General features: G+C 30.5%; 3 protein-coding genes across 3 annotated transcripts; all 3 read right to left on the bottom strand.

Annotated features, from left to right (window-relative positions):
• Window positions 1-2006: 2006 nt before the first annotated feature.
• Window positions 2007-3158, bottom strand: LOC127144394 (uncharacterized). Its single transcript, XM_051080302.1, has 2 exons — window positions 3151-3158; window positions 2007-2625 (listed from the first exon to the last, which is right to left on the bottom strand). Exons 1-2 carry the CDS (start codon window positions 3156-3158, stop codon window positions 2007-2009), a joined length of 627 nt encoding a protein of 208 aa, XP_050936259.1.
• A 5823-nt stretch (window positions 3159-8981) lies between these two features.
• LOC103497210 (histone H2A) lies at window positions 8982-10254 on the bottom strand. The gene is made up of 2 exons (XM_008459322.3): window positions 9829-10254; window positions 8982-9470 (listed from the first exon to the last, which is right to left on the bottom strand). The coding sequence occupies exons 1-2, from the start codon at window positions 10036-10038 to the stop codon at window positions 9219-9221; spliced, it is 462 nt and encodes a 153-aa protein (XP_008457544.1). The 5' UTR covers window positions 10039-10254; the 3' UTR covers window positions 8982-9218.
• An 11381-nt stretch (window positions 10255-21635) lies between these two features.
• Window positions 21636-22696, bottom strand: LOC103497209 (uncharacterized). Its single transcript, XM_008459321.3, has 4 exons — window positions 22597-22696; window positions 22429-22497; window positions 22249-22355; window positions 21636-21943 (listed from the first exon to the last, which is right to left on the bottom strand). Exons 1-4 carry the CDS (start codon window positions 22631-22633, stop codon window positions 21869-21871), a joined length of 288 nt encoding a protein of 95 aa, XP_008457543.1. The 5' UTR covers window positions 22634-22696; the 3' UTR covers window positions 21636-21868.
• Window positions 22697-24914: the final 2218 nt, after the last annotated feature.

The raw sequence follows: 24914 nt of genomic DNA, 5'->3' as shown, positions 1-24914 counted from the left end.
GAGAGGGATGAAGGGTAGACTGGAAGAGGTGAGTTGTGAGAAACTAGAGTTGAAAATTTGTATTGTTTGATGTTTTTTCTTTTAATTTCAAAGTCTAAATCACTTGACGTTAGAGATGATCATTAACTCAAACCGAAAAATTGACCAAACAACCAACATTTGTGCATCTGTTAGTAAATTGATTTGTATAAGATATGTGTTCTAGTGGGAAGCTGACAGGTGACTGAAGCGGTGTGACCAACCGCAGGCCAGCGTAGTTAGCGAGGATTGTTTCCGATCAAGAATTCTTACCTTTGCCATGGTACTTTCTTTTGCGATTAGAGTACCCATGTGATTCGCTCGTCTTACTCCTTCTAAAGACTTTTTTAGAACGACTCTTCTTTCTAGAAGGAGGAGTGTTGTCAATTCCATATTACTTGCAAAAGGATCCCATTTCCTTTCGATAATCTGAGTCCTTTGCAATCTTTGTAGCATGCTTCTGCTGTTGACAAATTTCTAAACACACCTTTTGAATAGTGGAATTGATATCTCTATAGGAGATTCCTTCCCAATCTATATCTGTTCCTCCACTATTAGTCACCATTGTGGAATAGAACTTTTCTCTAACATACTTGGGTAGTCCTTCTACATATTTATGCTTCCAGACCACATCTTTGCATGTCGTAAGGTTGTAAAGATGTGACATAAAAGTGTTTTTATACCACTTGAAATCACTCATTTTAGGGCATTTCATTCCCAAAAGAGCTTCCATTGTATAGGGTTGTTCTCCCTACAAAGTGTTTAATAGCCGCGTAAACGAGGGTGTTTATAGAGTTTGGCTGGATTGTAACAACATCGCCATTAGAACCTTGTTCCGTTTTTTCCAAAATGGCGTCCTTTATGGCTTCCCTATTTGCATCAGTAAGATGATTGTGCCACCAACTTTTAAGGTTTCCTGTAAACCCTGCAGTCAAGGCGTCAACAATCTCTCTTTGACTCATTCTCCTAAGATAGCTTGTTGCAGCAACAAACATTTCTTGAAAAATGATCATCATCTGTCCTTCAGAACAACCATCGATGTTCCAAGTTTCGATATTATTTCCATCGAATGATCGAAAATCTAGTCGTAAGTCATCCCATCCAAGATCTGGTGGCGATGGCCTTTTGTAATGATTCTTCATATCGGTGTTGTAAACTTTGATAGAAAGAATTTTTGGGGAATCATAGCTGATTGTATTGAGGCTTCCCATTCCAAAATTACTAACTTCCCTTTTGGACGAGGTTCCTATGTTTTCCTTAGAAATGGATGTTTCTGATAACTTCCTAGTCAATTCTTCAAGAATTTCATCAGTACTTGATCCCATCAACTTTATATCTAAGGAGTTTGGTTGCACTATTGGTCGGTTTGGGTCAACCCTTGGTAATTCTGGCCGCTCTGGAGAAGTTAGGGTTTTTTGTTTGTCCGGTTTCATTCCTTCAATAGATCTTGATAAAGTAGTCGAGACTTTATTGGAGTAATTGAGTTGTTGTTGAATGTTTTTTATTTCTCTAACATCAACAGTTTTGGTTTTCTCCTCATCAATAGTTTTATAAGGAGAGGAGACAATTGCGGCACTTGGCATCTTCGGGTGAGGAAAGGAAGCTTCCTCTTCTGGAGGATACTCGGAGAGAAATTCTTTTCCAATTGTGGTTCTCCAAGTAAGAGGCCTGCTAATAACACAAACACTAGCCTCTTTAGCTTTTTGATTGACTATGGCTATGAATTCGGGTTTTGATAGAAATTTGGGCCTGTTGTCCCAATCTTTCTGATTAATATACTGATCAACATATTTGTCATAATATTGATTGTATAGAGCTTTGTCTTTGAGAGTTATTGTATTTATCTGGTTATATATATCTCCAGATCTTCTTTCCATGTCAGTTTGAGTAGGTGACAAGGATCCCTCAGACTTCTCATATTGTACGTTTGGAATGGATTGTTCAAAATCCACTGCCATTCTCATTGAAGTAGACCTGGGAAATGGTCTTTACCTAGTGGTTGGTCGGTATTCTGAAACACTAGACCATCCACTGTATATTTCTCTTATTGGAGGCTGATGGGATTCTTCTTGAAATTGGACTTCGACATGCCCATCATCATATTCGGTTATTTGAGTCGTACTGCTTTGCCTAGTTCTAGGGATAGTTGCATGCTCGATTGACCAGATCGGATTGCGAGTTAACTCGCTCCAGTCTAAGAGCTTGGGGACCATCATGGAAGATCGTTCTAGATTAACTTTCATTAGCATGGTGTAATTTTTTGGAGATACACCTAAAGCTTTGGGAGAAGCATTGGTGTACATCATTTTGTAATATAGGATATACATTACTGAGAACGGGTAAGTTCCATTTTTCAACCGTAATCCTTTTGCTCGAACATCCAGACATAAAACGTCGTAAATGTTCTTATCTTGAAGAGCAATTGTAAATCCAGGCTTACAAGTGAAGTAGACTGGACCATTGTCGAGGTTTGATTGAACAATTCCTAGTAAAGAACTAGAAAAGTTCAGGTGCCTTTTGTCTCTTAAGGCAACATAGATTGGTACATCCAATCCTGTCTTAAAGAGCGGTTTTATGGCTACTTGGATGCATCCTATGTGCAGATACCTATAATTATGTTTACGACATAGTTCAATATTTTCGTTTGCAAGAAGACGGTATTTCGAAAAGTCTTCACTTACTGGGATATTATCTTCTGAAATCCTTACTACATCCTTTTCTCTAAAATTGAAGAAAGGATGAGCGTAGATTTCTTTGGGTTCAAGCCTTGGAATAGACCAATTTTAAAGTCTATTCTCAATGCGAGATGATTGATTTTCTACCCTACTATATTTGGATAGAGTTTCTTCTAAATTCTCGGAATTTATTCCGAAATTATTTGAAGAGGAAGAAGAAGTTTCGATCACAGGGGAGTTAAGAGACAATTTCTTTTTTAGTTTAGATAGCATAAGAAAGGAGAAGAATCTCGAAATTCTAATAGTTTCTTTCTAACATAATTCTAAAAATTCTTCGTTTAGATTAATCTTTTCTTTTATCATGGTTCATCATCACTTATATCAATCAATCTAATTTAAGAAATCGTCATCAAAACTACTTCCCTAAATTTATATTCAATCTATTCAAGATACAGACCAAGCCATACTCGTATTCATATGAACGATGAATATAAATATTAAGGAGTAATAATGAAAACATTTCGCAAACCAGAGAGATAACCATGATGAAGGACTTTGAGGAAGAAAATATTAGAACTAGAGAAAGAACCAAAAGAATATTATTAGAAATTAACTATCATCCTCCCCGGAAAGAAAGAGTTACTCCATGAAGATAAAAAAGAGAAAAAGAAGATAGATAGAAGGCTCTGATACCATTCAAGGTTGAGGGACGTGCCCTTATATAGATAAATGCATCTCCCAATGAGATATCATTTATCCATACAGGTTGTTACACATATCAACAATAATTTATAAAAGTAGAAAGATAAAGAATGATCGACAAGACAAGACCCTTATCTAGCATCTTATCTTTCTTTTTGAAAAAGTAAAGGATTACCTTATATAGGATTTTGGGTGGGACAAGACCCCCACTTATCCTTATCTTCTCGTAATCTAAAGAGATACTTAAACAGGAAAAGCAAAAGATAAACAAACAAAATATAATTATGCAAACTAAAAAAGCTGAAAAGATAAGTTTGTCAATGTCTTCAAGCCTCTTTTGGTAATTTCTTCTTTAAGGAAGATGGCGTCACCCGACTTTGTCTGAATGGCCTGGATTGATCTGACCATGCAACTACTGCTGATTCTCCAGGATAGGATGCATCCAGGGACTTACTTTCAACTTCCTCGCCATCAATTTCCCAAGCATTCTATCTCGTTGATTCTGTTGGTCGCGGTAAGAATTCCTGATCAGAAACAATCCTCACTAACTGCGCTGGCCTGCGGTTGGTCACGCCGCTTCAGTCACCTGTCATCTCCATCACCTCCCCCTCAATCGGAGATTACCAAATCGACGATTACATTGTTAGACTGGAAAATGAAAGACAAATTTTATTTATGTACTTTTTTTATATATATAATTTACAATGGTAATAACCTATTCTTCATCCTGGTTGGGAATCCAAATAGGGATCAGAAATATCGAAATTGTAATAAGGGTCATTTGCAAAATCGATATCGTTGACAGATGAATCTGAGAGATTAGTGATGTCTTCAGGGTCATCTTGTTTGTTGTCGTCGGAATTATTGTTGACAACTGTTTCCATGACTGCCTGGAGGTCTGATTCAGACTTAGCTCCAACAATTGACGTCATAATCGAATTCTTTGCGAGAAGAAACTAATCTTCTTCTTCACGAGAGAGGTGAGTGTTGGTTTTAAACCATTTTGCTATTTGTTTCTCATTCAAGCGAAAGTAGTCGTACTTATCCCACCATTTGACACGAAAAATCTTTCATAAGATTTTGAATTTAGCTCTGGATGGAAGTTGGTGACTCCAACAAAATATCCAGGGCACTTGAAAATAAAGAGAGAATCTATACGTTAGCGAAAGTGTAGACAAATAAATACATGATGAGAAATGGTAGTAAGCTCGTTGAACTTCAACAAGGAATATCTCTGGAGTTAGGCCGAAGTAGCTCCACCATTTTTTAAACCAATTTGGAAAATTAGTCTTGTAAGATTTCTTATAAAATGTAATAAACCAAGAGTGGTTGTGCGATTCGTGCCAGAATACTTTGTACCAAGCTTCCATGTAGTCTCAGTATGTGTATGTTTGAGGATTGAAAGCTTTGGAAAATTTCCGAGGAACATACATCCCTTGAGGCCAGTGAGATGGTGTTAAAACCCTGAAAATTTTTAACTTGGAATAGACAATTTTTTTCGGATTGTTTCGGTCTGGAATATGAGTGATTTCGGCAGAGACAGTGTCTATCCAAGGTACATGTTTGTAAAGATGAAGTGTGCCTCATAAATTCATTTCTCCTCGTTAAGGGTTTGATAGAGGAAGTAATTTTGGGTACTCCATTTCTTGCCCAAATTTACCCATTTACCGTTTCTGACAAAGGATTAACATCTCAGAAATTCGGAAAGGAGATTATCTTTGAATTCTGTAAGCCAGTTATTCATAGGTATCTTTCTTCAATCGAAGATGAGATCGTATAAAGCCTTAATCTCATCTCCAGGAAAGAAAAGCAAATTGAATTTCTTCACGACGACATAAAAGGGCGTAAGATCAGTGAAGAAATCAATAAACCTTCTATCAAAATAAAAATCAAATCCATCCTAAAAAGGATCGATTCTGAGATTTGTTCCAATTTACCCAATGCCTTTTGGGAGAGAAAAAGGCATATTGTGGATCTTTCTTATTAGATAATTTTGATGAAACCAAAATTCCTAGAAAGGCTAGGCTCATTCAAATGAGCAAAGATCTAGTTGATACTTGCTTCAAAGAGATATTTGGTCTCCAGAAAAGGGTTTAATAAGCCCATCAAAAAGCCCATAGTCATGTGCGGCCTTTTATGTTAACAATCAAGCAGAGAAAGAACGAGGATTCACACGCCTGGTTATTAACTATAAACCACTAAATAAAGTGCTCAAATGGATCATGTACCCAATACCTAATCGCCAATACTTGCTTAAGCGAATCGCTAATGCAAAGATCTTCTCAAAATTTGATATGAAATCTGGATTTTAGCAAATTCAAATTAACCCAAAGGACAAATATAAAACTACTTTCAATGTTCCTTTCGGTCAATACGAATGAAATGTTATGCCATTCGGTCTTAAGAATGCTCCCTTAGAGTTTTAAAAGATCATGAATGACATTTTCAATAAGCATCAAGACTTCACAATAGTTTACATTGATGATGTCATGAAATTTTCTGAAACCATTGATCAACATTTTAAACACCTTTCTCTAACACAATCTGGGTATACCAAATTTAAACAATAATTCAAAAAATTAATATTAGAAAAGTGTTGAAAAGTATCTTTTCCTTTCTTTTCTGTTTTTTTTTTTTTTCTTTTTCCATGTTATATGGAAGATTTAAAATGTTTGAAATGATCTGAACATAGTTTTAAGGAAAGAAAAAGAAAAAAAAAGTGTTCAAATAATAGTAGGAGTGGGTCATTGTCCTTTTCCTGTTTTAGAGAATCAACCAAATTGGTTAAACTACTGTATTAACCAAATCAAAGTATAATTGTTACCTATCAACATAATTGATCAGATTCTAATGTAGATTTAGAGGGTGAATTTAAAAAATAAAATCATTTTGGATAAAATTTGAGGATTTGATAGCAATTCAAAATAGCTTTTGAAGTAATTGAAAATAAAGAATATTTCTTTTTCATATCTCTTCAACAATGGCCACATATCATATTATGTTTGATCCCATGCCATTACCCCTATAAGATTTTTCTTTCAAATCTTCCTTTCGCCACAACTTATTAATTCCTTTGATCTCTATTGGAATTGTTTCTTTGAGTTCTTTGCTATGGACAATTTAAAACACTAAAAAGCATCCATAATAAATGAAAGTGTTTGGTTAACATCAAGCCCATAAAGCTAACATAAAACACCTCTTCCTTTTTTCCACCCATTTCAATCTCTCAAATTTTCCTTTGCCTATTTAGTTTTCAGTAATTGAGTACTCACCCAATTCTCAAAAGTAATATATATATATATATATATAATGTTCTCAAAATCCTCTTTTTTTTTAGTTGTTTTTTTTTTCTTTTTACTTTTCAAAACTTTGGTTTAATTTTGAAGACTTCCTTGATAATTAGATAGCATTAACAACCAAATGATCTCATTATCTTGATGGGTACAATGCTTGTAATATCAACATACCTTGAAATTAGAGATTTGATTCTCTCATTATCTCACACTAATTAAGAAAGTTTTAAGAAAGTTAAAAAAAACAGTGAAATTATCTCCAAAATTAGAACATGTGAACAAGTAATTGATTTGGTGCAAAAAACATGCTAAACAATACCATCATATAATTGAATAAATAACACATGCAACATGTATTATTATAACTCACCAAATCCAAACAAGGCTTAATTGGAATTCAAGAATCTAGTCAAATGAGCACTAATTATCTCAAAAGAAACTTAGTTTATAAGTTGTAATCGATAAGACTTCCATCTTCGTCACCAATTTGTTATACTAAAAAACTGCATACATTTTCTTTTTACTCTGGATAATATGCAGAGTAAAGAGCTAAACATCTAAAAGCATCAAATAACCGAGAAAAATGGCCAGAAGAATCATGTCCGAAGACATTCTTTGTACCAATTTACATTCACCGCACATTTATAATGAAAATTTGATTTGATATGGTGTCTTTACAAAAAGAAATCAAGAGATAAATGAATCACATCTAAAAAACTTGAAGAGCATAGATTTTATTGGAAACAAATGAACTCCAAGAGTATCAACGAAACAATAAATTACAAAACAGAGAGTCAAACATTTGACTTGATAGTATAAACACTTGATCTGTCAATCGATCCACTCATGTTATCAATATATTTTTACTTTGTAGGTAACCAAAATCAAATTGAATGCATGTTATGTATGTATATGTATATATATGCATGTGTATTTGCTAATATTGAAATTGGCATTCGCATAATAATGATGTATATGTTCCTAGTAAGGTGGTGGATTTCAATATATTAACACGATGGAGCAATTTCTCGATTCAAACCTCCAATAAACTTGGACATGGTATCTCCATCTTTTTCTTGAATTGATGTTTTTTTCATCACATTCTTCCTCTCTTAATAATATTTGGTTGCACTTTTTATCCCCTACCTCAAAGCTTGAAATTTAGTTAGTTTTCAAATATCTTTCCTAATGTTTTGAAACAAAGCTCTTTCTCAAGTCTTCTTTGGTTCTTTCCAAGTTTCTATTGAAACTTCCAAGATTTTGTTGTAAAGATCAAGCGCTCTACAAATGATCAATCAGCTTAGCTATCCAGCATATGACAAAGACCTACACACATTAGTAAAGACTTGCATGTTTGACACATTACTTGTGGCAGAAAGAGTTTTTTATCCAAAACAATATTAAACAAGTGACATGCTAAATGAATTTCAAGAGACATGCTAAATGGGTAAATTTTTTTGAGATATTTCCATATGACATTCATTATAGAATTGATGTGGTAGCTAATGCATTATCAAGAAGATATGCTACAAAATTTATTGTATTTCCGGTGTTTAGGAGGAAAAATACGCATAATTATCTTGTTTACCTCATGGTATAATTTGGAAAATTTAGAACATACAAGTTCGACATTGTTTATTGGTTGAAAATAGAATGCAACCACGTAGTCTTTAAACGCATATAAAGATGTTTCTAGTAAAATACGAATACGGATTTTGTTCTTGAAAAAATGAGATAGTGTATGTTAAAAAAAATACTGACGTATTTGGGATAATTTATTTCGAAAGTTCATTTTCATTTAAACCAAATGTCTTTGACGATTCTCTTTTAAAAGTGTTTTTTTTTTTTTAATTATAGATCTTTCAAGTTTGATCAATAACTAAAAATTGGGAGTCACCAAAAGTGATGTATTACATGCACATTACCAAAATAGTATTTATTATACCTAATTGAAGATTACTAGGTAACACCAAATGGCCTCCTAAGTTGTTACATGATCAAACCTTACTTCATGCAAGTTGGACCAAGCAAAAAATTTAACCAAAACATGATTTTTATTCCCATCTCCTCATTCACTTATACATGTGAGTATCAAATAAATCTTTTGATAAAATTAATCACTCAAAAATCAATTCACATTAATTTCGAACTTTTCCACACATTATTCATTTAAAACTATACTAAAAACACAAAAGTGATTTGAGCTATTCTAGTATTTAAATTTAGGAGGTCAATTGACCAAATATCTCCATTCTTCCATCCTCATCCATTAAACCAAACAAAGATTAGCAGATTGAAGAAAGCAAATTGATGGGCTAAACAAATCATAACCAATACAAAGTTTAATCATCAAGATGATGAGGAGTGATACAGAGTCTCCAAATTCATCAAATTCATCAGTTTTGGAGCTTACATTTGATAAACAACACAGAAGAAGATCCTAAAAAGCCAACAAACTACATACAAATGGGCAAAGAACAAGTCAAAGTTTTTTTCAGATGGAGAAAAAAAAAAGTAAAAAAGAAAAAACCTAAGCCTTCTTTGGAGATTTAGTTGCTTTAGGAGCCTTTGATGGAGATTTTGGTTCTTTAGTAGTTGCTTTCTCACTTTTCTTTGGCAAAAGAACTGGGTTTATGTTTGGAAGAACACCACCATGTGCAATTGTTACACCAGCAAGCAATTTCCCAAGTTCTTCATCATTCCTTATGGCCAACAATACATGTCTAGGAATTATTCTGTTCTTCTTGTTGTCTCTGGCGGCATTTCCAGCCAACTCCAACACCTAATTTTCCCCCAACTTGTCAAATTAGAGATCCACATCATGCAATTCGAAAATGATTTGAAATTCTAGATCATAAACCCTAGGATTCAATCATGTTAATCAATCATCCCAACCCAATCAAGCAACGGAATCAACTTGAATTCAACATTCCTAACAATAATTCAGTCCCAAACTACAGCAATCACACATCGAAAAGCAAGAATTACAAATCCCAGCTCAAATTTTAAAGATCTTTCACTTCAAATCATCAGTTCTTTGAATTAAACTCGAATCCCTAACTAAAAGACATAATACCCCAAGTCTAAAGCAAACAGAAAGAAACACAGATCTAATAGAGTAAAAGGGGTTCAGTAGTTACCTCAGCGGCGAGATACTCAAGAACGGCGGCCAAGTAGACAGGTGCTCCAGTACCAACGCGACGAGCATATCGGCCATTCTTCAAGTATCGACCGATCCTACCAACGGGGAACTGGAGGCCGGCCTTAACGGAACGCGAAACCGGCTTCTTCTTCGGGCCGCCGCCCTTTCTTCCACCAGCTCCCTTCTTCAACTTGCCGCCGGTTTCCATCGGAACTAGAGTGGGGTGGCCGTAAAAATCAAAAGGGTGTGAGAAGAAAATGGAATTGGGTGAGTGGATATGACGATGAGAAGGATTGAAGTTGCGGAAATGATTTTATAGAGCCGCATAAAAACGACGGGGATTTGGGGAAGGAGAAGGATTTAGAAAATGGGTGGTACGTTTTGACCGTACGATATAGTTCAATCGACGGATGTGGATAACTGTTGAGCGATCCGCGTTATACAAAATGGACCAATCAGAAGAGAAGACATTTATAATATTTTTGGGTGTTTAATCATAAAATAATAATATAAATGTAAAACTTGAGATTTCTTCTACTCAAAATAATATATATATATATATATATATATATATATATATATATAACTAAAACTAGGGTTTTCTCAATTATTATCTAAACGAAAACTTATATTTAGTGTTTGTTTGGATTAAGTATGGATTCTTGTGGAATTACTTTTTTACATAATTGTAATTCAAACAAAATTAAAATAGAGAAAAACAAAACCTGGAATTGTTGTTTTCAAATCCAACTTTCTTCTTCAATTTGTGTTTTCTATGAAATTGTTACCTCATCCTATCAAAGTTATCTGCACTTTGGTTTGATTTTGTTCTCTAATAAATCTAGAAATGGTTGTTTCATTATGATCTAACCAAACACAACCAACAAAAACAAATATCATAAAAATACTTCAATAGAGAAAAAAAGAAGTAGGTTAAAGTTAAACAAGAGTAAATGTTCGAATCGACCTCAATCGTAGATGAGTAAAAATCAGTCGTTCAAACTTGAACGAGAAATAAACACAACCAACGGAGTGTTCCTTGCTATACTTTTAAAACAAAAGAGAATCAAGAAAAACAATCGTAAAGCAATCTTCTTCTTTGAGAGAGATTTTCTTCTTTGTATTATTTTTCAATCAATGGAAATTAACTCCCTCCTTTGCAGAGCTAACCTCACCACCTCTCCAATTCCACGGATATTATAATTAATATATTTATTTAGTTAAATAACATTTTTAAATATAATAAAATTATCTAAAATATCGATAAAATATAACAAAATTTTATATTCTACTCTCAGACAGTTATACACTTCTATTAGGAGAATTTAAAATTTTGCTATATATTGTAAATATTTTGTCATATTTATCATTTTTGACAATTCCCCTTTAGTTAATAATATAATTGTTAACATATCTAATAAAACGATATGTTTCTTATATCCCTTTCTCTCCTAACGTATAGTCTTAATACGAACCTTATCTATATTAATTTTAACCTTTAATATGAATCTCGGTTATATTAATTTAATATTTAGGCCTCACTAACATATTAATGTTATGTTATTATAAAGTAAAAATATGAATCCAATTCAAATTAACTCTATAGTATATTTATACATTATACGTATCATATACAATGTATTCCCCTGAATAATTTAGGCACTTCAAATTCTTTCAACACTTAAAGTTCTCGTGTAATACATTATAAGCTAACAAAGGAACTAGATGAACCTATAACTATAATCTCCAATTATACAAAATTACTTAATTAAATTAATCAACGTTCATTAACTATTGAGCATTCTACTAAAGATTCATAGTTGAACTTTTATGAACCATAGCATGATTACATGTATATTGATTTTACCCTATATTGTAAATCATTGATCCTATGAATAATTTGTTTATGATTCTACCATAAATAATCTATCTCTCGACCAAATAAGAGGGTTAGACCTCGTTGTTTAAATTCTGAAATCAGCACTTGAGGAAACAACCTATCTATTTTACTTATAGGTGGGAGGGGTGAATTCCTTCTTATGATATTATGTTTCTAGCTCCTCACTTGAAGTTGTCCCTAAGATGATAGGCATATTGAGTCAGCAATTAAGACTACTCTTGTCATACAAGTCAAAGAACAATACTCATGAGCAGAAGCTCATAACTAACTTATAATTCAAATTTAGGAGTATATTTGATAACGACGTTCCCGTTTCTTGTTTCTTGTTCTCTGTTTTTCGTTCTTTGCTTTTTTCTTTTTTTAGAACAAGAAGCGGGTCTATATTTGATAACTATTCTTGTTTCTTATTTCTTGAAAATTTGAAATAAAACTAGAAATTTGTTTGATAATTATTTCTTGTGTTATTTTTCATTACATTTTCACTTATTTTTTAGTTTAAATATAATTTAATTAAAATAAAAATGTATATAGAATTCCTTAAAATAAAAAAATAATTATAAAACATTAACATTATCAAATATACATAAATCCCATTGCAAAATTAATAACAAATTACAATAGATTTTATTAATCATATGTTATTATATTTTGATTTGAAATATTATTTATCATTCAATTCATTTGTCTTAAATGGTATTGAGTCTAATTCAACTCAATTTTTATGTAAATGTCATGATGGACTAAAGGGGAATCCGTGGAAATGGCAAATATAAGAATGGAAATTAGAAAAATAGCAAACTGTTATTTTTTATTTATTTATGGCAAAACTAACTTGCCTGAAATAGTTTCCCACTTTTTTGGTCCGAAATTACCCCTCAATAGAGGAGAACTGTCCAGATTCAAATACAGTATATTTAAGAAGATCGGAAAATCAAATAAAATATCATATATCTGATTACAGTGTATTTGTGAACATACTCGCTTATGATAATTATTAACTAAATCAAAAAATTATTATATTCTTTCAATGATCCCTAAACATATTCAATTAGTTTCAATATCCCTTAATTATTCCGATTTTTACCTTCAATAATTATATATTCAAACTTTAGCTATTCATGCAATGAATACGTCCTAAAAGTTTAATGCAATGAATAATTACAAAAATAATGATAAAGATGATACAATAATTAACTATTAACAAAAACATTAAAAAAGTAACGAAAAATCATTTAAAAGATTCAAATTTCAAATCTCAAGTAAAATTATGGCAAATATAATGGAAATACTTAAGTTTAAAATCAAATCTCAACCCTCCCTAAAATCATACCAGATAAAATGTGATCTATCTTTAATTTTGCCAACCAGCCGGAATTAAGGGAAACGAAAATTTGTACTAAAACAAGAAGGTGAAAAGCGACGAATGCGGGTGGAAAGCCATTTGAAAATTTGAAGAATGTTAGAACCAGAGAAAATTTGAAGAAAATTTTGAGAACTCGATATTTTTTACCGATACATGCAGAAAACAGAAGAAAAATCCAAAGGTTAAAGAAGGAACAGAAGCGTGAAACGAAACAACTCATCGATACTTTGGGTGGTGCAAACCGATTAAAAAAGGAAGGGCGTGCAGATGGTGGAAAAGAGACGGAAGAGAAACCGACGGTGGAAAAGCGACGGAAGAGAAAGCGACGGTAGAAAAACGGAAGAGAAAGCTAGGTGGAAAAGCGACGGTGGAAATGCGTCAGAAAGCCTTTAAAAAACGAAATAACAAATGCGCCGGAAAACCTTTACAGAAGATGGTCTATTTTTTAGGGAAGGAAAATTAGAAAATTGAAGGGAGTGCATAGTATGTATTAATTACAGGGTATTTGTGGTTTTTCTTACTATTGTATTTAGGAGTATATATTGTAAAGTAGGTAGAGGCATTTAACGCATAGTGTAGAGACATTTAAGACATAGTTATCCCATTTATTATGTAGAAATTAACTATTTTACTATTTTGACAATTTAAAAATAAAATTGTCATTTATCCAAAGTAAACCTTAGATTTTGCTACTCTTCTTGTTGCCCCTAACTAAAATGAATGTTTTAGTAAAATAATTTGTATAAGGTAATATTCTAACTAATTTAGAATGAACTAAAAATCATAAATTTAAATTTAAAATAGGGAAATTTTCAAAAATATAACAAATCAGTAAAATATGTATGACTCGCGTAACAAAATCCATGAAATTGGTCATCTTTTAAATATTTTAGGTTTGCACTTTCTTTTTATCGTCTTTCTTCTCCTCTTCGTCTGCGATTTGATTTTTTTCTTTCCATCGTTTTTCTTCTTTTCTTTTTCTTTTTTTCTAAACTGTTATTTTGTTTAACATCGTCTATCAATTATAAAAGATATATTTCTTTCAAACTTTTATTTGGTTGTTCAAGATCGTGTACTAAATATAAAAGACTTGAAAAAAATGCTGTTAAACAAGTGTACAAAAAATAGCCAAATCTAAACGATCGTATACAAATAATTCTAAAAAAATATTTTAGATTGAGGTAGTCAAATCTAAACGATTGTTTACAAAATAAAAAACGATCATGTACCAAAAGAATCTTTAAAAAATCGTTTAGCCAAATTTAAATGATCTTGTATCAAAGAATCTTGAAAAAAACAAACGATTGTGTAATTAAATCTAAACGATCGTTTACCGAATTTGGAAAAAAAATCGTTTAGATTTGGCTATCCAAATTTAAGCGATCGTGTAACCAAATTAAACGATCATGTATAGAGAATTGAGAAAATAAATCGTTTAGATTTGGCTATCCAAATTTAAACGATCGTGTATCAAATATATTACGTGTGTTATTGGTGGTGTGGTTGACGAAACATTTTTTGTATTTTTCATTCGTGGGCTTGTGGGCTTTTTCCGTTTTCAGAATTATTCAATAGAGTGTAAATATTTTCCCGCTTTGTTTTGTTTTTTAAAAGATCCCTTTAAAATAAAATATAAACATGTCTATTAAAAAATTTTAAAATTCAGAAATATTTAAATTTAAAAGATCAAAATAATAAAATATTAAACATTTTAAAATTCAAAGTTATATTAAAGATGTAAATACGAAAAAAAAAAAATAAATGTAGCTAAATAGAAATTTTTAAAAAATTAAATATGAAGTTTAAAAGTCAAATGATACTGTTCACACGAGATTTCTAGAGAAATATAATTCGTGGACTTGAACTTTGTATATTGATTTATATAGTGTTGTAGATATAATCTCTAGTATTTACTCATTTGATTCTTTCTCTTGCATACAAATTAAACTTAGAACTGTTTGGTCTTCGATCTTTAGGAAGTTGTAGTTGCAAATCAATTTGAGTTTCAATCTTCTGGAATGGCAAATTTGATCTTCCAAGTCTTCAATCTTTCAGAAGATGATCTCGAGATTGATAAAAACTTGCACGTCTTAAAAGATTTTGAAGTTTATCTTCAATTCTCCCGAGCTTTAATTCTTCCTTTAACCAAAGATCTCCAAAATTAATGAGAATGTCTTTATTTATAGAGAATTTTTATGGACTTTAGATGGGTTTGGGCCCATTTGTTTGTTGGCCATGGGATGGGTTCATTTGCTCTGTAGGCTCGGGCTTATTTTTTTGGCAGGCTTAAGCCCATTATTTCTTTGGCCCAATTTTTCATCAGGGGCTTGAATTGAGTTGGATGTGATAAAATCTGACTATCCAAATCCAATCAAAAATATAATTATCACAATTTTGCTATAATGACGTGACTCGATTTAATTGGTCAAAATTTCTTATTCAACAAATACATAAATATAAATACTAAAAAAATTTAAAATTAAATTAAACATATAAATATGAAAATAATAAAGAAAGAAAATAAATATTAAACATATATGAAAAATTACTAAAAGAAGGAAAAAAATGAATACAAATCATAATGTTGGGAGTTAAAACCAATACTTAGAGTAAAGGGCAAAAATGATTTTAAGCAAGTCTCGCTACCAATGAGTCAATTAGGAATCATAAAAAAAAAACAACTATAATCAAATAAAATAGGAACAGAACTAGATAAAGTACTTCTATAGTTTTTCAATTTTGAGAAACGTGCCTTAAAATTTAAGAACGAGAAACGGAAATGATTATAACTAGAAATTTCATATTTCAAATACGTAGTGTGACTAGTAGGTTGACTATATAATATTCAAATTTCATGTATTAGTCTTAGATCTTAGTTTGTTGGATTATGAGTCATGCAAGAGAATTAACATTTTTTTTAAATAAAATTGTACCCCAACTTAATAGAAAATGCATTAAATTATCAGAGCCAAGTTTCGATCTTGGGACCTGTGGGTTATGGGCCCACCACGCTTCCGCTGCGCCACTCTGATTATGTGATGATCAATGATTTATAAAAATAATAAATTTCAAAACCACCTTAAAATATGGTGGTAATTGTAATTACAACATCAAACTTTTAATAACAATAACTAAAACCCTAAAGTTTTAAAATTAAATCCTCAAACTTATATGATTGTATAAATTGTATTGATTATGTAAGTTTAAGAATTCGATTTTTAATTTTGAAAATTTAAAGGTATAATTGCAACTACCACGATACTTTAAAAGTGGTTTTTACAATTTACCCTAAAATATTTTAGGATTGCATTGAAATCCAAGGGATGGATTTAAATAAAAATAAAAATAAAAATGCATGTTCAACATTTAAGTTATGAAACATGTGTCTAACCGACATTTTTAGAAAATGTTTAAAAAATAATTAAGTTTTTAAGGGACAAAAATAACAAAATGAACTAAAATATAACAAAATTTTAATTCTATTGATAAAAAATATCGATCGACCTCGATAGACTTCTATCAAAGTCTATCATAGAGATAATATAAAAGTTTGCTATATTTTATAAATATTTTTAATAGTTTTGCATTATACAATAATTTTCCAATTTTGAACTAATTTCATATAACTCACATAATGATATGGAATAATATTGAGAACTACTTTGAAACTTATATGTAATAGATTATAGTATATTTTAGGCAAAAGACAAATGACCACATAACACACCACAACTAAGTTTTCCTCAATCTCTTAGAGAACGTATTTCTAAATGAACAAAAAATGTACAATATTAACATTTGCAACAATGAAAAAATAAGTATCTTGATCCTAATATAACTAAAGAAATCCCCCATCAAGAAGTTTAATCAACATCTAACACATCTAATTCTACTTCATTAGAAGGGTTGTTAGTATATACCACTCCTAGTAACCAAATCACATATAAGCGATGCAATAATGGTTCGACTTCTGACGGACTAGCAGCCCATCACTACGGGGCAGGACGAATTTATTAAGTCCAGTGGGAGTATGTGTCCCCCTCTAACATTATCGGTTTTTGTATTTTAATATCAATTTTCAAGTTTCAGATTACTAAATAATGTTTCACTTTAAACAAAACATGACTGTAATATAGTAGTTGTGCCCCCACTCTTACAATCAATAGGTTGTGTGGGTTCAAATCTTACGTTTGCAGATTTTAATATTTAAATTTCTTTTAATTAGGTTTATTATAGAGTGTCTCCACTGTATAAAATTTCTGGATCCGTCACGGAAAATTCACCACCACAAAAAAATTGTCTTAATTTTGTTATTACAAACAATTCATTCTTACCCCTCTACCACTCTAGCTCTCTCCGATGATCAAGTCAGTCTATGTTCACACACCCAGCTACCATAAGAAACTAAAGGGAAAGAGGAAGGATGCTTTAGGGGAAACCAAGGGCGTTTCCCCAATCTCTCACGAGGCTTTTGCTTTTAATTTTATAGTATTAACGAAATGTTATTTTAGTATCCATATTATACAAAATATTCAAAATTTTGTACTTCGTATAAAAAATGCTCTTGAACTTTTAGTAGTTTTAAGAGTATGGTTAAACTTTCTAAAACATTTCAAAAACAATCGTACTATCGTTTTAGATGAAAGTATTTATGATGTGTTTGATTGGTAAATCTGGATTATGATTTCTATTTTTCAGATTTTTAGCAAATTTAACAAATACCTGTTTGGGAAAAGATGTTTTTTTTAATGTTTTCGATTCAATTATCCAAACAATGCAAATTCTAGAAATAATTGTATATTTGTATTCTATTTTTTATTTTAAAATTAAAATTTAAATTCATAGTTGTATTAAATAAACATAAAAATTATTAAATTATAAATTATGTCTTATTATAAACTCAATTCAATTTTTTCCTAAGGTTTAAAGTAGTGTGTTATATAAACTCTCCAACTTTATTTATGCCTGCCGAAGTGAATATAATTCAACTGGTATAATTGTTGTAATATCAATCCTGATATTAGAGATTTGATTTCTCGTTAAAAGAAAGAAAAGAACTCTATTGATGTATTTAGATGTAACTAACACATCGTTAGTAAACAAAGTTATATATAAGAATGAAATGTTTAAGTAGTCCGAGCCTATAGAGTGCATGTTTTAGAAGTTTGGATTTAAGAAGCATGTGGTAGGAGTTCAGGCTGGAATGAAGTGTAAGTTTACAAATCTTGAGTTCGGGACATATTCTTTTTTATATTTAATCGATAGTTAGATTTTAGATTTGTTCAAGTTTGTCATCTTTTATTGTTTTAATATAGTTAAGATTGAAATAAACAAAAATGAAAGAATTTGACTAAAATTATAATTTTATTGATTTTTTTTTAGATAACTTCATATTTTGATTTTATTAGGTTTTAAAATAGAATTTCATAGACTTTTTATCACTTAAATAATTTAAATTAGGACTTTCTACATATTCTAAACAAATATACATAACTATACAATTGCCCACCAAAGATATTCATATTAATTTACTTTTTCGTCACTCTTTACTTTGTAATAATAATAAAATATATTCTTAAATTTAGCAAAATAAACTAAAATATAGCAAAATTTCGTATTTTATAATTATCAATATTTATATGTAACTATCACCTACATTAATAGACATAGTCAATAATCAATAATTATCATTAACAATGATAGACATATATAATATAAAATTTTGCTATATTTTATAAATATTTTAAATATTTTTTTTGTTATTTATAATAATTTTTTTAATAATAATAAAAAAGATGTAAAGATTTTTTCTTTTTTAGTTAGGAACTTTCTAAAACAATTGAGAACCTTTTCATGTAAGGAAAGATGATGATTCAACTAAGAAAAATAGAAGAAAATAATTTGTCTCTGGAAGGAAATGAAACAATAAAGTTAAAAAAAAAGTGAGAATTAGAAAACGTAATCTGTTAAACAATAATAATTTTTAAAGGGAAACTTTTGTAAATGTAACGAAACACCAAACTATTTACGGTCCGTGTAATAAAACCCATAAAATTAGTCATTTTTTTAAAATATTATAAGTTTGTCTTTCCATATTTCTTTTCTTGTTTGCGATTTGTTTCATTGTCTTTTCTTTTTTTTTTCTCCTGTGATTTCTTTTATCGTCTTTATTATTTTCTTTTCTTTTTCTGCTGCGATTTCTTTTTATCGTCTTTCTTCTATTCTGATTTTTTTTACGTCGTTTAAATTTGAGTGACCAAATCTAAACGACCGTATACAAAAAATAGCAAAATCTAAAAGATCGTGTATAAAGAATTAAAAAAAATCGTAACAAAATGTAAACGATCGTGTAAAAAAAAGTAAACTATTCTTAAAGTAAACTATTTTTACACGATTGTGTAAAAAAAATAAATTATCGTTTAAAGAAATCTAACCGATCGTGTAGCTAAAGAATTAAAAAAATGGTGTACCAAATTTTGAAAAAAAAAATCGTTTAGATTTGGGGACCAAATTTAACGATCAAATCAAAAGGATGGTGTAACCAAATTTAACGATTGTGTAACAAAATTAAACGATATAATTGAAAAAATAAATTGTAGCGATATCTAAACGGTCGCATACCAAACAATAACCAAATCTAAACGATCGCAAATATATTACGCGCGCGTAGTTGACGGCGTAGTTGACAGGGTATTTTTTGTATTTTACACAGTGGGTCTTTGAGCTTTTTTCATTTTTGGAATTATTCTATACACCGTAAATATTTTGCCGCTTTGTTATATTTTTTAAAAGACCTCATTTTAAAAAGTAAAAAAAGAAAAAAATGTATTTTAAAAATGATTTAAAAAATTCATTTTTATTTACACTCCTTGAGAAAAATTATCTTAAAAATAAAAAGATACACGTTTATTTAGCTTTTCAATGAATATTTTTATTAATACTTTTCAAGGTTAGTTGTTGGTGGTCGGAGGTTGGGGGCTGAAAGTTTGCCAACAGACTTATCGGATTTGGCAACATTCACCAAATGTGGTGTCTGGAGGTTGGCCAACAAACTTCCTAGACTATATTAGAAAAGAAAACGTGTAACCATTGAATTTAAATTTTGTATACTTCTCTAACCTATGAGAAAGAGAGCAAAAAAACCCTCAACTTCCTGAACCCTTCCTTCAAATGAGGGTTGGACTTGAGATGCTTAACCCTGAAAAAAAACACCGTTTACAAGCTGTTTGGGAGGGAGATTATGAAGTATTAGAGTTATTATAATCCCCCACTCTTTGTTTAAAGGAAGGTTAGCATAAGAGGGGATTAGGGTTATCTTAATCCCCTTTAACTTATTTTAACCTCTAATAACTCCGCTCCTTAACACCCCTTTGTCCTTATTTTTAAATTTTCACAAGTCTATTATTTTTGCATTAGTGGAATTTTGTAAAGACTAAAAAAGATATACATTTTTATTTTTCCTTCTTAGAAAAGTATTAAAAGTTTAGTTTTAGGGGTTTTTTTAACTCGGTATTATATTTTAAAATATTAGTAGAGGGTGGAGAGTAAGTTTTTAAAAAAGAAACTTATAAAAATTAATTGTATAATATACTTTTTTAAAAAATAGAAAGTAAAAGATTTAGACTACTTCATACAAATAATCATTTGGTTTTTATTTTTGTTTCTTTTATAAAAAATTAGCTTAGGAACATCTTTTTTATAAACTAGATATCTACTTTACAAATATTTAAACTAGATATCTACTTTACAAATATTTTAAAAAAATTAAATTGAAATTTGAAGAAAAATATAGTTTTTAAAAACGTATTGTTATTATTATTTTTAAATTTTGGTTATTAATTCATTCTTGTATTTAAGAAACATAACTTAATTTTTAAAATAACAAAATCATTAACCAACTATGATTTTTTATTATTTTTTAAAATTAAAATTAAGTTGATAAACACTATTTGTACACACAAATTTCGATAATTTATTATTATTTAAAAATGAATCAAATTTTGAGAAACTACAAAAGAAAAAAAAACCAAAAGGTTGTTTTCTTTTATAGAATTAGAATTTAACCAAAATTTTCAATTTTATTTAACGTTGAAAGTCTGGTTAATAAATATTATACAAAATTGTAAAAAATTTTTTTTAATAAAAGTTGATTTTTTTAAGCACGAAAAACTTGAAGACTTGGAAGAATTTTTTTTTAGAATGATGTTTTAGGACTGAAATTACTCGCTCATATGATTTATTAAAATAAATATATTAAATTTATTTATTAGATATATATTAAAATAAAATCATAACATTACCTATCCTAATCTTTTATACTATAATAACATTATCTATTAACACTGTCTATCATAATCTATTCTCCAAATACATTATATCGTAGCACTCCTTATTATAATTCTTGGAACTCCTTATTATAATTCTTTTTCCAAGTACACATATCATAACACTCCCTATTGTAATCCTTCTCCTAAGAACATGTTATCGTAACACTACTATCACATAGATATAATTTTTAACCAAAAAAGTTTAGGAGATGAAATTGTTCACCAGATCAAAATTAAAGATTTAAATTCCTAGGCGACAGTTAGTTAAATTATCAGTATCACACACATTTATCCTAGAAGAGATAAGAACATTAGACTCATTACAATCGTCATCTTACTATTTTTTTTCAAAATGATCTGACTTGTTAATAGTGACATCGCAAATGGATTAAACTCCGAAGCTGGCACAAATATCCAAATCCCCATGTCTTTTCGTGAATGATGTTCTTTAACTAGATGTAGGATCTACCCCATGTTTCCTAGTCTTTGCAAATTCAACGAAAATCAATCTTCCATCAACAATCTGCATCATTTATCCGAACAAAACTTATATAAATCTCCTTAACAATTGACCCAGCTTGAAATACAATCCATGAATCCAAACTAGCTACCAAAACTAGCATCTTGGTTGAAAGCTCATATTACTCAAACCCAATAGATATCCATATTGCAGGCATTTTTTCACAAAACCCAATTGAAATGAATTCCCAATAATAAAAAGTTCAAACAGAACCATATTCCAGATGCGACTAATGTAAATAAGATATATAATCTCAGTCAGACATTTCGTCGAACAGGTTATGTGCATAAGCAGTGGAGGACACATACCCGGCCATCCATGGCTTGAAGAGCCTTCTTCGCCTCAACTGGGGATTGAAATGTGACAAAACCAAACCCTTTGGGCCTCTGGGTTTCCGGATCACGAATTAGCCGAGCTGAAGAAATTGGAAATTTCCATTGATGAGAAAAGAAGTCGAAACTAAAACCGATTAAGGAGGAGATATGTACCTTGAGAGATTGAACCGAAGGGTGAAAACAGACTCTTAAGTCGTTCGATCGTTGTGTATGATGATAGTCCTGAGCAAGAAAAGAAAAGAAAAATCACAATCAATGGAGAATTTGAGGAGAAACCATTTTTATGAAATGTTTGAGTGTGAGAAAGAGATAGAGAGCTACTGCTGATGAACAGCTCCGAGCCAAGTCTGTTAGCCATTCCTTCCGAATCCCAATTGGCGATTTTGCATCATTTCAACCCATTATAATAAATTTATGGTAATTTGTACCATTACTAACTTTTGAAAAATAACACGTTTTTTGTTTTATATTTAAAAGTAGTTTAATTTTAGAAAATTCATAATTTTGTCTTCTTAATTTAATCGATATCAACCTCGAGATTCATTCCAATTTAAAAAACTCATTGAATGAAATTTCTCGTTTCTCTCTCGCCAGCATTAGTGAGAGTGTGTTTTTCATTAAAATTTTGAAAATAAAGACAAATAAATCAAACAACGTAACAAGAGACTTTAGATATTAGAATAATTTTTGTATACAAATTTTTGTTCCTTGAGAACAAGAACAACCTTGAAGAAATGGGCATTGTCCGTCGCTTTACAAGGTCGGTTGACGATATTATTTGCATAGAGGAAGCCATGAAGGGGAGCTCTTTCCTCCTAGGACTAAAAATTGAACTTTAAACTAATCTACATTATATTTGTGTTAGTCTTAATGAAGGCTTTATGGTGTGTCTATCAAACAAGTCAACCAACAACGCCTTTGTGATCCAATAGACAACATTCAACGTAAGAAATCAAGAAGCCATGAGTTTGAATTCAACTTGCCGGAGAAAAAGTTCAATAATTTTCTTCTATATATTAACACTAGTAGAAAAATGGCCTACAATGACAATTAAATGCTGTCATTAAAAGCTTTCGTGACAGTTTTTTGCAGTCATTGATGCGACAATCATGGAAAATATTTTATGACAGTTCTCCAAACTGTCACGAAATGTGGTTTTTCATGACATATAATAATGTCACGAATTCAATATCTTATGACAGATTATAACTGTCATTGTTTACATTTTATGACAGCGAATAACTGTCATTGTTAATATGTATGACAGATATTAAATGTCATTATTTATCTTTTATGACACTTATTAACTGTCATCATTTTACTTTGCATGATATTAATTAACTATCAATAAAACTTTTCGATGACAGTTTTTTTTACATTTAAATGTCATAATTTTGTTTTTAGTCATTGTTTTTCTTGCATTATTTTTTTTATTAAATCCTATTTTTTATGTTGCCCTCCTGTCATTACACATACCATTACACAGACCAATACAATCACATATGGAAAGAAACGGTGAACGCTTTAATATAAAGGAACATACATTTTATAATATCGCTTTAAGTGTTGGTACTTCTATAGTTTGTTACAAACAAGCTATTTAAATAATTACATTTAAACCAGAAATTTTCCTACCAAACCTACAAAAATGTCTATACATCAATGAATTTCTGCAAATATGGCTTCACTGCTCGAATGGATTCTGGCAAAACCTAGTAAGAAAATAAAAGGAAACAAAATTGATTCAACAATACAGCACACAAACTCCGCTAAATGAATTACAAAACTTCACACAAAGTCCAAAATAAAACATATTACAGGCAACACATAAATACAAAACACCTACAGAAAACACACGCATGATCCAAAACACCTACTATATTATGATTTCTATATTATAATACAAAATGCCTACCTTACCGCATAAATTTCTCCTGCTTCAATACATCAACAAAACTCCATTTGTATGGTGTTTGTATCATTCAACACTTCAGTTCTCAAATGAAGCACTAGAAAAAACTCCAAATACTCCCAAGAAACTTAATAAAAAGTTTTAAACTACTAGAAAAAGAAAAAAATGTTGAAATAAAATTGATACCTCCGGAGATATAGCACGGTGAATGAGATGTGCATTGCTATGAAGAGAGTTTAAAGACTCTGCTAGTTGAAGCAAACCATGTTTTATTTCCAGTAATCCCATTTCCTGTAAAATGTCAATGAAGAACAAGTCGATGAGAATAGAGAAGCTTCCATGAAAACTACGAGTATCACATGATTAGTGATCCAAACAAAAAAAAATCATAAGTATGACACAATACAAAAATATTTGATCCATAACATTCCACCACATGGAAGAAAATTTAAATCAATTGAAACTCCAACTCCCCAATTCACCCTGCAAATCAAATTTCAAGTTGAGCATTCGCATCCAAAACAAGAAGCAATTTTCAACCAAGATAAATACAAACACTAGTTGACTTTTTCTCCTTCAGATTGGATCACCATCGGGTTTAGTTCCATCTTCTTTACCACAATTAGTGTAAACTCGGTCTAATATTCCATTTCCTAATCTTAAAACATTATTAATCAACCTCCAAATAATAGCAACCCAAAACTACTCAAAACAACAAAAACTTTTA

This window comes from Cucumis melo, chromosome 12 (genome assembly GCF_025177605.1).
Source record: "Cucumis melo cultivar AY chromosome 12, USDA_Cmelo_AY_1.0, whole genome shotgun sequence".
NCBI lineage: Eukaryota > Viridiplantae > Streptophyta > Magnoliopsida > Cucurbitales > Cucurbitaceae > Cucumis > Cucumis melo.
The sequence above is the reverse complement of the archived record's forward strand: the minus strand, read 5'-3'. Positions and strand labels throughout refer to the sequence as shown.

Excerpts from the sequence above, each read along its gene's own strand:
- LOC103497210 (XM_008459322.3), bottom strand. The coding sequence starts at position 10,038 with ATGGAAACCGGCGGCAAGTTGAAGAAGGGAGCTGGTGGAAGAAAGGGC. Across the intron at positions 9,471-9,828 it reads TTGAGTATCTCGCCGCTGAG|GTGTTGGAGTTGGCTGGAAA; the intron begins GTAACTACTGAA and ends GGGGAAAATTAG.
- LOC103497209 (XM_008459321.3), bottom strand. The coding sequence starts at position 22,633 with ATGGCTAACAGACTTGGCTCGGAGCTGTTCATCAGCA. Across the intron at positions 22,356-22,428 it reads CTTCGGTTCAATCTCTCAAG|CTCGGCTAATTCGTGATCCG; the intron begins GTACATATCTCC and ends CAATTTCTTCAG. Across the intron at positions 21,944-22,248 it reads TTCAAGCCATGGATGGCCGG|ATTGTTGATGGAAGATTGAT; the intron begins GTATGTGTCCTC and ends TAAATGATGCAG.